The 17,110-nt window shown below is 40.9% G+C and overlaps 1 protein-coding gene across 1 annotated transcript in view; it reads right to left on the bottom strand.

The window, feature by feature from the left end:
- SORCS3 (sortilin related VPS10 domain containing receptor 3) overlaps window positions 1-17,110 on the bottom strand; it is a 616,572-nt gene that overhangs the window by 121,553 nt on the left and 477,909 nt on the right. The window contains exon 8 of the mRNA XM_003922497.3: window positions 5,505-5,594. Within this exon, the coding sequence (XP_003922546.2) occupies window positions 5,505-5,594 (90 nt within the window). The remainder of the gene's footprint in view (window positions 1-5,504; window positions 5,595-17,110) is intronic.

The following is a 17,110-nucleotide window of genomic DNA, read 5'->3' as shown; positions in this document are numbered from 1 at the left end:
AACTAGAACATTCAGTCTTCAAGAACAAAGAAAAGCATAGTTAAAATTAATCCAATAGAGACCCGAACAATAATTAAGCTTATTTCTTGAACTGAGTTACCTCAATCTAGCTCCAAAGCATGTGTCATTGCCTTACTTGTTGATCCTAAGAATATACAGGAAAAAAATTGGTGATAGAGAACTCCAAGGAAGGAAAATGCAATAAGAGTAAATTTAGGCTGGGACTTTACTAAACTTGGAATTTGAAAAGCATCAGACATAATCACATACATATTTATATTTGGAAAGCAATTATAAATAGCATTCCCTGTCTGTCCTGCCAAGACAATAATTTGGGAGAGTTATGGTTGCTTTTGAAAATGAAAACCTGTGACTTCCTAGGTGAACAATGGTGAAAACACTTCACTGTTATTGAGGCACTTTATAATCTGGACCTAATGTAATTTTATTCATTGTAATAAATATCCATGTTATTAAGCATTGGCCATGTGTCAGATAACGGAAATACAGAGAGGAAAAAGAAGCAAAACCCCTGCTAAAGAAGATGGCTTCTGATGGTGGAGACATCACATACTCTAGTGGCCTTTATCAAATTTGACTGAAGTGACTATGTGCTATGATGGAGGTGCTAAAACTGGTGACTGGCATACAAACACTTACAGGTGACAATGAGGATGGCACAGTCAAGGAAATGTATGGGAATCTGTAGAGCTTAAGAGCAGTTTTTCTCTGAAGGAGGTGAGGCAGAGAGGGGCTACATCATAAGGGGTATGATGGCATATCTAACTTTTACCCAAAGAATAGCACGAAATTATCACAAGATTGTAAGCAAGAGAAAGGCATGATTAGAATTGGTTGATACAGAGATTTGGTTAGAGAGGACAGGGATCCTTGCATGAGCCAAGTAATTGTGGAAGCATTGTGAAGATGGGACTTAAGAGGGGCAATGCCAGAGCCAGGGAGAAAGGCTTAACAGGTCATGGCAACAGTCCAGATAATAACTCATGAGGGCCTTAACCAAGAAAGCCAGTTCTCTAAGAGGTCCCTAGGAGACAGACTGGTGAGACAGTAAGGAGTTAAAATCTACAGGGGGAGAAGGGAGTAGGACAAATACCTAGTACCTCAGATATGTGACTTATAAAACTCTGCTTTTCCTTTATAGCACTCAATACAAGTATAATTAAATAGTCTCTTATGGAATGTTTTGTTTGATGTCTGTCTCTCTCATTAGATTATAAGATCCCAAAGAGCACACACCATATCTTGCGATGTATCATTTTGTCTCTGATACTCACCAGAGTATCTGGCACATGGTAGACATCCAACAAGACTACTGAATAAATAGAGTATACAAGTAAGCATAGGAGAGAGACGGGATATGAGGACTATAAGGTGGAGGCTAGAAGCTTCATTTCAGACTTGTTAAATGGGATCTTTAAGAGGGTCTACATCAAATAGGCAGTCGGATACGTTGTGTAGAGCTCACTGGAGAGAAATGGGCTGTGGTTGTAGACATAAGAATCACCAATATTGAAAAATTGGTGAGGGATGAAGTCACCCAGGAATCATGCAGAAACAGGAAGAACTCGGGAACACCAACCTTTAAAGAGTGGTTAAGAAGGGGATCCAGAAAAAAAAAATCATTTAAAAAATATTACCAAAGGGAAGAGTATCAAGTATGGATTACTTTTGTCCATGTGAAATGTTTCAGAATGGTGAAAAACAATAAAGATGTAGGCATCTACTGGATTTCAAATGCAGTTGGCTACTGCAGCAATAACTGGTGATTTTTAGTGACATAGATGGATCTAAAGGCAGAGAATATGTAGCAGAAGGTTGAAGAGTGAATAGGAAGAGAGAAAAGAGATTAGAATTATAGATAACTCTTTAACAAGTGTGGCCGTGACACAGCAGTGAAGGATAAATTAGCATTTGGGGAAATGTAAAAACTAAGGAAACAAAAGGTTAATATCATTGTCATTATCATTATAATGAATTTTCTAAGACATATTTCCCTTTCCTCTCTTCTGTTATTCAAAATGGAATTAACCATATTCTACTGTCAGATAAAAAATGAACCCAGACTTAGGTAAGAAGAGATTTTATTTGAAAAGACTTGCAATATCTGCAAGCACCTTGGAGTGAAGGCACAGAAGAATTACTTTCATGGGGAAAAGTAAAATAAGACTAGAAAGAACTGGGTGTGAAAAGTAGGATGAGCAGGTGGCATGACTGAGCAATTGAACAGGAAATTATTTTCTTTGGGGTCAGGAGATTCTCAGAAGGCCTGTTAAGGGGGGTTGTTTCTCATTGCCATGCTTGCTTCAGCACCCTTTGCTTATAGAAGCTTAAGAGTTGGTCAATGTTCAGGGGCTTGGGGAAGGAGAAAAGCTGGTTTGAAGTCGAGCAAGTCAAATACCAGGCATTTTGTCCATATTGATCAGTAGGACAACATTTTAGCAAATCATTTATGAGACAAAGCATGGGAATCTGGTCTCATTATAGGTAAACAAGGCAGACATCTGAGTCTTATCAAGTCATATGGAGAAACAGGGTGTGCAATCAGCCATTTCCCAAACACAAAGGGTGGAGAGTTTCTTAACCATGGTTGTTTTCCAGAAGCACAGGTCTCAGGCAAAGATCACTTTCAACCTGAATCCTTACAGAAAGAAACAAAAATCTTTTCTCTTGCAGAAACAATTTATTAGAGTAGTAAGTTAAGAATAAGTCCAGAATCTGAGACAAAAGAGGGTATATCAGGCTCAGAGTGGTAAAGTGAGCGTTTAAGGCAATATTTACTCCAAGGTGAGGAAGGAGGGTGAGAGGAGGGAAAACAGCAGAAAAGATAACTTAAATACTGAACTTAATACCTGGGTAGTAAAATACTATGTACAACAAACCACGGTGACACATGTTAACCACCGTTAACAAAAGGCTGGGATATGACCCCCCATTATGGACACGGATCAGGGAAGGTTAAGAGCCTCAGTATTATTTCCTCCCAGACCAAAACTGTTCCTTAGATTTGTCGAGCACTTTACACTTCACCAACATGAGCTATTCATTAAATCCTCTCAACTCTGTCCAATAATATTATCTCCATTTCACAGACATGGAGACTTGGGCTCACGGGTAAGTAAGTGGCAGAGCTGGAATAAAAGCTCAGGGTTTCTGCTCATAAGTTCACCTGTCTTTTCTCTGGGTTACCTGCTCCCTGTCACCTGCCCCACCAGGCCCTCTGCTGCTGCATGCTTTTCATGCCTCCTGGACTGAGAGCACCAACCTGATGCCCAGGGACTGAGGAATAAAGGGCTCAGCACAAGGCTGGGGCTCCCAACAATGCTGCTCATTATTAATGGCGCTCATTTCATTCTCTGCCAAACACTCCAAAGCCGTGGAGTGCCCCAGGACAGCATACTCTGAACATGTATACTGGGAGCAGAGGTGCAAGGGCAATGATGACAGGGAGCTTTTCCATGCCTTTGTTTCTAAGCAAGTCACCTAAAAGCATCAACGATACTGCGTGGAACAGCAACAACTTGCTTAAAAGCCATTTCCATTTTCAAACAATGAAAAGAACCAATATTCCTCCACTCTCTCTGTCCTCACCTCTTCAGCTTTGACTATGAAAACTGGGCCAGCATTGGCTAATAAAGGAGATCAATAACCATCCAGCTATTTTCACAGCAGCCTTCATATTAATGAGAAGCTGCTCTGGATGAGGCTCTATAAAAGGGGCTGAGTGGATGGCACTCTACCACAAAATTGCCTCGGGGTTGCTAATCATTAATGGAGTGTTCTGTGGCTGTGATCAATTCAGGGCCTCATTTGTCCCCACCTGCAGCCACACTGTCCAGGAGAGTGAATGGTTTGTTTTCCTTCGAAAGTTAAAAATACATAAAATACGCAACACAGAGAGACAAAATAAGCTCTACCTCAGGGAGATGGCTTGGAAAGTTCCCTAAACTCATTTTCTAGGCTTAGAAACTTGGAGACCTTTAGGTTACTGCAACGGGGCATTCTCCTTTAGAAAGAGTGTAACTATGAATGTCCCCTTTCTAATCTTCTCCAAGCTGGAATACCTCTTTCCTGTTTGGATTTAGAATATCTGATGGATACATCCTGAAAACACAATACTACACAATGGTCCCATAAAGCTAATCAGAGAGAGGGTATAAAAAATGAGAAATTGGTTTCCATGGCCTGTGAAGCTACTTAAGATGGTCTCTACTGACCTTATCGGTCTTTCTGCAACCTAGTCTCTCAATATGGCTTTTTAGTTTGTTGAATGAACTGTGCTGTCTCTTAAAATCTGGCTATGATATATTTTCTATCAGCTTCTCCCCATCTTTGTTTGCAGAATTAACTCCTTTACTTTTCTTATATCAGCTTTAACATCACTTTTACTGGGAAACTGCCCTCTGTACCCATAGTCAACAGAAACCATATTTTATGCCAAGATGGTCTTTGAATTTCTATAACACTTTCATACCTACCATTGCTTATTTAGTGTCTTTTTTACCAGAATATGAGATCCATGAAGGCGGGGACCATTTGTGTCTTATTCACTCCTCTATTTACAGAGTTTAGCTCACAGAGTAAAAAAATGGAGAAAGAATAGTTGAATAGATGTTTAAAAGACTAAATGAATGAATACATACATGCATAAATTAATGAATAAATAACAACTGAGGGTAGGAAATTATCCACTTTCTCATGCCACAATTTCTCTACCTTTGTAATCATTTAGCCTTTCATAACGTTCCTTAGCACTAGCTTAGAGACCCAAGTCTTTGCAACATTACACTTGATGTGTCCATCCTGAGATTTTACTTCTTTGTAGCCTCATTAAGTGATGCATTCATAACTTGTACATTTTCACACTGAGATTCTAAGGTCCATCTCTCTCCAGAAGCCAATGTTCACAAGGAATGGGGTCCCCAAAGTAAGTTTTATGATTTTTCAATAGAAGAGTTAAAATGTCAACATTTGTTATTTACATTCTATTAACTTACCCCTTTTTAATTACTCACAGTGGCAGGGGAGAGTAGAAACATAGGCAGCACATTTCTATTTAGCCTTAATATGCAGAGAGAAGCCAGAAAACCACCAGATTTATCTGTGCACTTTTAAATATAGGATCTGTTCTCCTTCCTGAGTCTGGCCTTCTATTTGGTGACAAAGCCCTTTTCAAAAGAGAGAGCCCCTCAGAGGAGATTCCAAAGCTAGTGTTCCTTTCATTACTGGCCCTGGGAAATGACCCAAGGTTATACCAGACCTTTGATTCGCAGGAAATCAAAGCTCTTGGCTGGTACCCAGCTGAGACAGGAATACAGAATCCAGGCTGTGCACCATTAGGGGAGGCCAAGCCGCTAGGTGGTGAGTCAGTCTAAACGCCAACAGCCTTCCAAACAGATCAAACCTCCCACTAACCCAACAAGGCAGGCTCTCCAACCCTCCGTTTGCCTGGAGGGACCCAGGACCACTGGTGGTGCATGCAGTACCTTTGGCAATGAGTACTTAGGCAGCTTTATCTGAGCAAAGGTCTCTCTTCGATAAGACACGTAGTAGCTGGCTCTTCCACCAGTTGTTACCTAGATTGTGGGGGAAACACAAAGAGATCAGATGGGGCCACAGATCATGCACAACTTGGAAAGTATGAGCTCTTCTATCAACAACCACAGTCGGTTTGAAATTACCTTTTAGAGAATATTCCTTGCTGGCTTTGGGTCTCTAACCCCATAGCACTCTGAGTTGCTCCCATTGCCTAGTGCTTAGACCACAGGTGGGCAATTACAACAATCTTTCCCACTGGCAGACATTCTTCTTCAGAACAGGGACTAACTCTATTTGGTCTGCACATTGTACATACCAAGTAAGCATTTTCAACTAAAAACAGAGAAGCTATCAATGTGGGCAATATTCGTGATCTATTTATTTTGTCTTTTTGAATTGTTTATTAACTCATTGCAACCATAACACAATTGTCAAATGTACTTTTTCCTGATATGAATAATTAATATTGTTCAAAGCTCTCATTAGCTTGAAATGTAATCTCACTTCTGATCTAAGCACCATTCCATGCATTGAGCAGATATTTGTTTACTCTTTCCATGTACAAGATACTTAAAAACATCAAAAGCTAGAGGAAGAACTCCAAATTTGAAATTCAGAAATCCTGGGTTTGAGTCCCAACTCTGTTATCCCCAGCTAGAAGGTTGAGGGACAAGCCCTGTAACCTCACTTGTGAAAGGATAGGTTCTTAGTGGGGGCAAAGTGGAAACCACTCCAAGAAATGGTCCTCTGGCTAGGACCTGCTGAAAAGCCCTGCCAACATGGCACAGCTCTGCAGATGGCTACTCTCAGTTCAATTATCCTAACTCAGGGGAAATTAATATTCACAGGAGAAGATAACATGGCTTGTTCAGAGAAAATAGCAGGACAACAATAGCAACCAGGCTGCTGCGCTGACAAGGCAATTACTCCAGGCACATGCTCCATTCTCACTAAGGTCCAAGCACAAACTGGAGACAGGCCAGTCCTCCCAGTCTGATCCAAATCTGGCAGCCATCCACAGGGCCTGCTGGGAGCAGAAGAGCTGTAACATCTCTACTGAAGCCACCCATCTTTCCTCACTTGGGGAGATAACATCTCCCACAGCTACCCCTTGCTCTGCACAGATCGGAAGCCCACAAAGCATGCACCACATGCTGCCAGGTAGAGCAGATGTCAGAGTCAGCATGAAGGCAGAAAGTTGGAAAAAACTTGGTGCAAAGGCTTATGCTGTGAACCAAGAAGAGAGATTGGTTTTCTCCCTAATGTTCAGGAAGAAACATCCATTTTTAATTGCCATCATTCTTCCCTTGTATTTCAGAACTTTAAAACTTTTTTATTTTGATATGACATCTGTTCTAAATCTATATTGTTCTGTGTTGGTTTAGAGGTGGGTATTGCCATATTAAGATCAATAGGTTGCTAGGAAGTCTTTTTCCTTTTCCAAGTAAGTCTCAAGTGCATAAAATATCATGCTTAGATCTGAACATACAGTCATCATTAGTCCTCACATGACTGTATTTACTTGTTAAATTTGGTTTTACATTTAATTAGAAAACCAACACATCTAAACATACCTGCCAACCCAGAATCTAGATCAATAGATTTTAAACTTCAGCATGCATCAGAATCCCCTGGAAAGCTTGTTAAAACTTAGACTACTGGGGCCCATCTGCAGCAGGCATCCCCAAACTATGGACCGTGGGCTGCATGCGGCCCCCTGAGGCCATTTATCCGGCCTCCCGCCGCACTTCAGGAAGGGGCACCTCTTTCATTGGTGGTCAGTGAGAGGAGCACAGTATGTGGCGGCCCTCCAACAGTCTGAGGGACAGTGAACTAGCCCCCTGTGTAAAAAGTTTGGGGACGCCTGATCTGCAGTCTCTGATTCAATAGATCTGGGTTGAAGATCAAGAATTTTCTTTTCTAATAAATTTCCAGGCAATGCCAATACTGCTAGTCCAAGAACCACACATTGAACACCCCAGAACTAGTCTTTTAACAACAATTTGCATAGACCTCTGTGCTCCTCACCTGCTTGGAACCCCAACAACCACCACCTCTCTCTCTCAGATGTAGATATGTTCCTGACTTCTGTGTTTACAATGATGAGAAGATGTTGGTTTCCTATTTAAATTTGAGGTGAAATTTACATACTTATAATGATTTTCAAGTATACAATTCAATGTCATTTAGTACATTCACAGTGTGTGATCCAGCCAGATCCTCTATGTAGTTCTAAAACATTTTCATCACCCCCAAAGGAGTCCTTATATCTGATGACAAAGCTTTTACACCCCCAAAATATATCCTCTGGTCACCTATCATATGCTAAATAACCATCTCTGAACCTCACCAAGCATGTTCTTGAGAAAGTAGTCCAGCATCTGAAAAGGCAAGTCCCATCCCTGAATGCTGGCCAAGAAATCACCAATTAAAAGGAGCTTCTCCTTGGAAGATCCAGCCGCCTCCACAGGAAACAAGATGACAGCACCACTCGTCCTCTTATCAGAAGTCCAGGGCAAGGCTGGGTGCACTGGGGTTTCCAAATCACCAATTGCCAAAAGAGAATAGAGTGGTCCTTTTGATAGTGTGATCAGCCCCACAGACTTGAGAACTCATCCTCTCATGTCTATTATAGCCCTGCACAAGCACAGACTTTCTTACAAACATGCACACAACCCAGGAAAGTTTGTGCTTCAGTAAATAGTGAAGATAGAAATTATACTTTAAATGCACTGTTGAATGGTCCAAAACAGGAAGGGGCTACAAGAAGGCCACAGAGCCCCGTGGTCTCCAAGTATCTCTGGTACTACAGTATCTTGATCCTACCAATTTTCTTTTGTCCTGTGTCATTCTCTGTACTTGTCAAAATCCAACTGATGCATTAAACCTCAGTATTAATCCTATGAGTTCATGGGAAGGGTTTGCTGAATGCTACCAATTCATTCTAACTTCTCCTATCTCTCAATTACTGAACTTTGTTCTTTTGATTTCTATAACACTTTCAACATTCACTCTCATGGCACACACACTCCTATAATTATTCTTCCATAGCTTATTACAGGGTTGTGACCTACTTCATTTCTAGGCAATGCTGGTTCTATGGTTTGAATGTTTGTGTCCCTTCTCAAAATTAATGTTGAAAATTAGTCCTCAATGCAACATTATTAAGAGGTGGGGCCTTAAGGACATGAACTGGAACATGAGGGCTATGCCATCATGAAGAGATTAGAGAAAACTAGCTAACCCTCTTTTTTCTCTTTCATCCCTTCTGCCATGTGAGGACACAATGTTCAAGGCACCATCTTGGAAACAAAAACCAAGCCCTCGACAAACACTAAACCTGCAGGTGTCTTGGTCTTGGGCTTCCCAGCCTCTACAGATGTGAGAAATAAACTAACTATCTAGTCTAAATCATTTTGTTATAGTAACAGAAATGGTCTGGGACAGAAATTGGTACTGAATTGGTATTGGTATTGCTATAATAAATATCTAAAGATACGAAAGTGGTTTTGGAACCAGGTATTGATTAAGTAGGAACAATTTTGAAGTGAATAATAGAAAAAAGAAAAACCCTGCATTGCATTAAACAGAGCATTAAGGGCAATTCTTGTGAGGGCCCTTCTTCAGAAGAAGAGGGAGGGAGCTGTAGAGAGAACTTAAGTCTTCTTAGAAATTACTGACCCGGTCATGAACAGAATACTTGTAGAAATATGTATGGTAAGGGCAATGCTGTAGAGGTCTTAGATAGAAATGAGGAGTAAGGTGCTGGAAATTAGAGGAAAGGCCATCCTTGCTATAAAGTGGCAAAAAAAAAAAAAAAACCCTTGGCTTAATTGTACCTGTGTCTAATGCTTTGTCAAAAGCATAAATTGTAAGCAATGTACCAGGATATCTGGAATAACTATCAAAGCAAAGTGTGGAGGGTGCTGCATGGCTTCATTTACAGTAAAACACAAGAAGAGAGACATGAATTAAAGACAGAGCTTACAATTGAAAGGGAAACAGAACTTAGAATGGTATAGTGGATTTGGAAATTTTTCAACCTGGCCATGTAAAGTTTAAAAAGGCAAGTTTGAGAGAGAACACCAAGGTGTGGCCAAGGGACCATTTGATAAGGAGATTAGTATGGATAGAAGGCAGCCAGATGTTATTCATTAGAAAAAATGAAACAATGTCCCAGAAGGCATACCACAGATCTTCCAGGCTGCCATGCCCATCACAGGCCCAGAGTGCCAGGACCTTGAGGGGAGAACCATTTGAAGGGAGAAGCCAGGCTTCCATGGGACGCTGGGGCTCTCTGTACGGTACCTCTTCAAGCCTCTGATTGCCACATTTTGGTGCAGCATTCCTTGAGCAGCTGTGGCTCAAACAAACCCAAGTTTGGTTCAAGTTGCTGCTCCGGAAGACACATGCAATAAACTTTGGCAGCATCCACATAGTGGTAACTTTGCAGGCACACAGAGTACAACAGCTGTGGAAGCAATACTACCTCCACTTACATTTCAAAGGATGACCAAGAGAATCTTGGAGCCCAGGCAAAGGACAGACATAAGGGTAGGGTTGTAGCAGAGTCTTCACTAGAGCAATGCCCAGTGGAGCCATGAGGGCAGGGCCACTGCCCAGAGTCCCCACTAGGGCAATGCTTAGTGGAGCTGCTGTGAAGGGGAAGCCTCCACCAGACCCCAGACCTATAGGTACAACACTAGACTGGGAGAGCCGCAGGCATAAACTCTAATCTGTGACAGCTAATACATGTGTTACAACTAGCCAAAACCATGGGTGCAGAGTCCTCTAGAGCCTTGGAGACCCAAACCTCACCCCAGGGTCTGGAAGGTGGGACATGGAGTAAAAGAAAATTATTCGTAAGCCTGAAGATTTAAGGTTGTTGGCTGGGTGAGGTGGCTCACCCCTGTAATCCCAGCACTTTGGGAGGCCAAGGCAGGTGGATCACGAGGTCAGGAGACCAAGACCATCCTGGCCAACATGGTCAAAGCCCATCTCTACTGAAAATACAAAAATTAGCTGTCGTGGCAGTACATGCCTGTAGTCCTAGCTACTTGGGAGGCTGAGGCAGGAGAATTGCTTGAACCCAGGAGGCGGAGGCTGTGCTGAGTGGAGATCATGCCACTGCACTGCAGCCTGGGCAAAAGACTCCATCTCAAAAAAAAAAAAAAAAAAAAGGAACTGTAAAAAATACATTTCCATTGTTTATAAGCAGAAAGGGACTGAGACAGCTGGTCTTCTGGCAGATGACCAGTAGATACATAACAATAAAAATAATAAGACGGTCATTAATTGAGTGCATCTACCATTCTCCAGAACTGTGCATAGCCTTTATGAAAATTATCTAATTTAATCCTCATAACAACCCTACAGAGGCTATGAGGTTTTGAGTGCCTTGTCCAAGATAAGACAGATTTGAACCTCAAAAAGTTTGGCTCTAAGCCTCTGCCCCTCCTCCTGCAACTATGAAGAATCCTCTGTCCATCTTTCTTTTTCACTGCAACAACACAATAGATTATCTTGATTCCAACATATTCTGTGAAAAACTTTTTAAAATCTCTGTAATTGCATGCGTGTACGTGGTTTTGTTTCTTTGCATTGCGAGAAAATCTGTTTTCACACTGGTGCCGTATTTTTTAATTTTCAATTTTATTTTATTTCGTGAGACAGGGTCTCACTGTCACCCAGGCTAGAGTGCAGTGGTGCAATCATGGTTCACTGCAGCCTTGACCTCTCCAGCTCAAGCAATCCTCCCACCTCAGCCTCCCAAGTAGCTGGGACTACAGGCCCAAACCACCATACCTGGCTAATTTTATTTTTTATTTTTATTTTTGTAGAGACTGGTTATCCCTCTATCGCCCAGACTGGTCTCAAAGTGACCAAAGCAACTCCTGGGTTCAAGCAGTCTCCTGTCTCAGTCTCCCAAAGTGTTGGAATTACAGGCATGAGCCACTGCATCTAGTCTGGTGCTATATTTTTAAAACAATATCTTCTTAGAAGGGCAGAGGTGAGGTAATAAAGCAAGAGTAATTAACTACCATGCAAAGAATATTTCATACAGATCAGAAAACCAAAGCTTTGAGAGAGCAACTAATTTGTCCAACATCATGCAGGTTTTCACTATTACAGCCAGAATATAAATCTGGGCTTTCTAACCCCAGCCTACACCTAAATCCTTATAAACCTGTATTTTCCAACTCTAGTCTGCACCTGAACCCTTAACCAGGAGTGAGCAGGATACTTCACTGAAGCAGGTACACAGCAGGGGGTCAGTCAACAATAACAGATTGTTGGAATTAATCTGGTTAAGCAGAAAGATTTTGAGTTTAGTTTCCACCACTGTGTACTGACTAAAACATGGATGTAGTGAAGAACTCCCATCTCCTGCCTGGTTCCTGGATGGTCAAAGGAATTTATTTTCAAATAGAACCTCTTACACACTCCACTCAGGGGCAGAGTCCTCACATTAGGGTAAAAGCAGGCTGATGCATTTTCCTGCTTCACTGTGATCATGGGGCTCTCTGGCACACAAGAAAGAAATAAAGTTTAGTGACTATTAATCTGTTTTGATGAACTTTTCTCTTCCTTACAAGCAAATTTGCTGGCATTGTAAATCCCAAAGATTATTACCACTTTTCCTTTCAATGACACCTTTTATTTTATATTTGATGAATGTCATCCAATTATTTGCTCTGGGCCCATCTATCATGCTAAACACAGAATTAGCTGGGTCTTTTCCTTACTAATGACTAGCTCGTTAATCTGATTTTCTGGATTTCCATTTTACAGGTTTAATTGGGCTCCTGGCCAGTGAAAATGATTCCTTTGGACAAATGCATTGGCCATTAAACACATCTGTCTCTTCTGACTTGTTCCCACTCTTGCTGTGACCAAGCCTAACCTGACAGATCCTTTATTTTTTCATTTATCCTTGTTTCTGGATGATGGCTTGCCCTGGAAGAAAGACAGAAATCTGCCCCCAAAAATTAGAACCAAAGGACCTTGAGTCATTTCCTAGCTACCTCTGGGGATTTAGAAGTTGAGCTTATTTCTGCCACAGGAGAAAACTTACACTGTCTCTTGAATTTATAAGTAGACACAGGTAATCTTAAAAGAGAGTCAGAGCGAATATTTTTGAGAATCTGTTCTATGTTGGGTGCTTTACTTTCACGATATTATTTAATATCCACAATAATTATTATTACTATCATTATTAATAGCACTACTAGTACCATACATGGTAAAGATATCAATAACATTTTTGAGCATTTATTACATGCCAAGCATTCCTCTGTACATACTACCCTTCTATTTTATGTTCAGGTGGGGAAACAGGTGTAGGAACATTATGTAACATACTCAAAGACACACAACGAATAAATGATGGAGTTGGAAATTGAACCCAAGTTTAGCTGACTTTTAAGGTTTATGCTAGTCCCTCGGGCTATGTGAAACTTCCAAACCTCTATGTAGAAGAGAATAGATCCCATGTCACTTAATTTCCAATTCCCAGAATATATGTCCACTGATATAGTTTGTATGTGTCTCCACACCCAAATATCAGACTGAAATGTTGGAGGTGAGTCCTGGTGGGAGGTGATTAGATCATGGGGGCAGATTTCTCATGAATGGTTTAGCACCATTTCCCTTGGTACTGTCCGTGCGATACTGAGTACATTCCTGTGATATCTGGAGCGTGTAGCACCTCCCCTCTCTTCTCTTGCTTCTCCTCTGGTCATATAATGTGTTTGCTCCCCCTTTACCTTCTGCCATGATTGTAAATTTCACAGCATCTCCCTAGAAGCTGAGCAGATGCCAGCATCATGCTTCCCATACAGCCTGCAAAACCATGAACTAATTAAATCTCTTATTAATTATCCAGTTTCAGGTATAACAATACAAGAACAGACTAATGCATCCAGGGCTAAGGCAGATCTGTCTATGTGAAAGTTCCTATTAGTTTCAAAGTTCAGAGAAATCAATGCTACAGTGTTGCACAGAAGCGCATCCTCATGTTGCTATGGGAACTTTTGAACAGGAACCATCATTCGGCTTACACAAGAGCTGTTGTATTAATAAGAAATGACATGTAGAAGTTTTTCCAGTTAGAGGATTGTGCTGCATTGAATATTATGTGAATAATGTGTCTAAGCCAAGAGAAATGACCACCTTTAAGGGCACACCTTAGTTACTTCCAACACTGCTTCTATAGTGTTTCTTCCTCTTTAAAGAAACAGAAGGAACAGCCAAGATGTTACGATGCACAACTGACTTTTCCAATTCCTTTGTCCATTAATTCAGTTCATATTATTTAAAATAAATCTTGATGTTTTAGGGCTTTTCTCTCTCCACCTACATAATTCCTTCAAAGATCATATTTATCTTAAGAACAAAATAAAACAAAACAGACTTCCAAATATTGGGCAATAGGAGTCTATAAACAGTCACAATTTTCATCAGGAAGTTGCTGTAAATGTCAGTCTAGCCATGGAGTCTTATGTGTGGATGAATATGTTGCTTCTGCCATCTTGAGCTAATTTTCCAACACTGCTTTCCTAGGGACCACACTATGAGTCAGAATCAAAAATGTGGTACAGCATTTGGAACAACATGGCATTCTATCAGCAAGTCATCTCCTCTGTTAGACTGTTTGACTTTGAATTTAGTGTTTGTCTAACTGGTGTTTGCTCATTTTATGTCCTTGAGGCTCTGCATTATTGATGCAGTTTTATCTGCCTAGAAAGAGTGGGTCTATTACCTAACATGTACATCACACTATGGCTAGGCCTCCTTTGAAACAGATTTGCACATAAAATCTTTTATTGGTGCCCTAACATAATAGCCCCCAAATAGTTTCAGCAAGAATAGACCTGGGATTATAAGACAGTTGACAGTGAAGCCAATATTGCTCTGGGGGTGTGTGTGAGTGTATAGGGGTGTAGGGGAGGTGCTGAAAGGAAGATACATGCTGAGGTTGTCAGTCCACTCACTCATCAATAAATACTGAAAAAGCAACTGCCACCTTCAGCAGGCCTCCCAAACAACTTCTTGAACCCTTCAATGCCTCTTGGAAATAACAGTACTGCAGAGAAAGGGTGGTGGGTCAGGAAAGCATGGGACAAAAGTTTGTGTCTAGACCACACACAAGACTAGAAGAATAATTATGTCTGACCCTCTGACACTATTCCTTCAAATACAATAAAGGGTCTGTACTCAATCCGTTTCCAATTGCATATTAAGTAAGAGAGTACATTAGTTAGGATCTCAGAGCTGTGTTTAAATCCCATTCAAACCACTTTCTGGTTTGGTGACCTTATACGAGTAATTTAACCTACCTAATGTTCTCTTGCGGAAAACGCAGATATTAGTCCTATCAACTGACAAATTATCATGAGGATCAAATACAATTCAATATAGAAAGGGCTTTAGACCTGTAGCTGGCACATAGCAAGTACTCAATGCATATCATCTGAGTCAGCAGAACTGGAGAGAAAAATGCCTACACTAGTCTGACATCTTAGAAGCCTTCTGGAGACTGACTATGGCGGCAGTTTATGTATGCAACCTAGAGGCTTCCAGGTGTTGGGGGAGCCATGTGTGCCACCTGGTCCCAGTTGAACATGGAGAGAGGATAGAAATTCTCCTGGCCCTCAGCCAAGATGAATTCCTAGAGGAAACCACAGATGGCGATCTCCAAGAGATTTGAGCATTAATGGCTTCAAGTTTTGTCTTTGTGTTCTGGTTTTCATAATTTAGAAGGAGGGGAGGAAGTTCCCGGGATGCTCACCTGAGCCTTCAAAATGGAAGTGTTTTGCACTTTCTCTTTTCTGTGTATGTGTGTGTGTAAAATGGCAAAGATAAGGGCAGAAATAAAAAAAAAAAAAAGGATAGATACAAACTTGAATTATCATCCTAGTGTCCAAAATCTGGGCATTTGATGACTCCCAAATAATGTAATAAAAGCTAATACTTTCAGTGTTACTCACAGGAACACCAGAGCTTCAGGGAAAAGAAAAGGGAGGCACTGTCCACGAAACCTCTAAAGAGAAATCCTCAAACTCGCTATCGAAACATTGCCCCCTTTCTGTGCTCAAAAATGGTTCTGTTCCTTGTGGACTGTGGATTAATGTAGTTTTGTTTAAAAAAAAAAAAAGGAACTGACAGGGATGGCGGCTAAAGAAGATATTGCAAGAGGTCTAGCTTGTATAGTTGCCCGATACTTGTGTAAGTTTTCATTCAACTTGATATGTCAAACAGCCTAATTCCTTTTTACGGGTGGGCACTATGAGGTCAGTTATTTAACTAAAATATTCTCAAACTAGATACTAGTCTCTTTCTTTTCTATAGTATCTCAGTACTTTAGAAAATAAAATCAAAACGGTGAGAGAGGAGAAGGAAAAAGGTGGGAATCCTATTCCTTCATAGTATAACATCTGTGATTTTATTTTCAGCTCCACCGTTTATTAGACATGCAATTTTAGGCATTGTAACCTATACCTTGGAGTTTGGGGGCTATTTTTATATCAAAAGGAACTAATAACATTTATCTTTCTCTCACAAGATTCTTGTGAGTAAATGAGACAATACAATGCTTTCATGTAACCAGAAAATGCACTACAAACACAATGATTAGATTGTTATACTAGCCCTATGGGATGTTCCCAGGAACCCAAGCTTTTAGAAGTTTATTCACTAAAAAATTACACTGTTGATCCACAAATTCCCATTCTAATAATCGTGTGGGGCACTCAAGTTTGCCAATGTAGCTTCACCTATCCACAGAATGAAGAGCTACAGGCAATACACAATATGAGAAGGAGAGGCAGAAAATGATGGGCACAGCTATAGAACAGAAACATCTTCATTCACATGGGATGAATGCCAGGTGCATAGAACTGCTCAGAGAATCATTTTATTGCTATGTTCAAAATACTTTAAATATCCTGAAAGGGCAAGGCAAACAAAATCATTAATTTTCTAGAGAAGTAGGGATGCTTCTTTGGAACATGGGATTTCTGGAAGGCTTGGAGATACATGTGGGCTGCCAGATACGACAGCAAAGTTTCACCAACATGGGATTTGCATGTCTCATGAGTGAATTTCGAGACAGCAGCAGACGGATTTAAGCCATCTGTCAATCTGCTTCTCAGAAAACACTGCTGCCTCCCGAAGAGAGCCTTGAATATTTGTGAAATGCCAACTGCTACTTCTTGGAGCTTCCCCATCATGCTCTCGTGTCATGCCTCTCCTATCCTCTGCCAGCACAAGCAACATTGTTGGAGAGCCAGGATGTAGGCTCACCATGAAATATGCACTGTCTGCTCTTATACACAATGACCCCATGAAGTAAATACCAAGAAGCCTGCTTTGCCGATAATTTAACTGACATGCATCAGGTATTGGGCCCCAAAGTGGCAGAGCCAGGATTTTAACTTGTGTCTCTAAACCCTGACAATGTCCACGACATGGTGCAGCCACGAATGAACCTCAAGTGCCTACACAAGAGCCTTTCCAAAGAATGGCTAGTATAGGACAAGTTATTGGAGGGGCT

This window comes from Saimiri boliviensis, chromosome 12 (genome assembly GCF_048565385.1).
Source record: "Saimiri boliviensis isolate mSaiBol1 chromosome 12, mSaiBol1.pri, whole genome shotgun sequence".
NCBI lineage: Eukaryota > Metazoa > Chordata > Mammalia > Primates > Cebidae > Saimiri > Saimiri boliviensis.
This window is presented reverse-complemented; position numbering and strand designations above follow the sequence as displayed.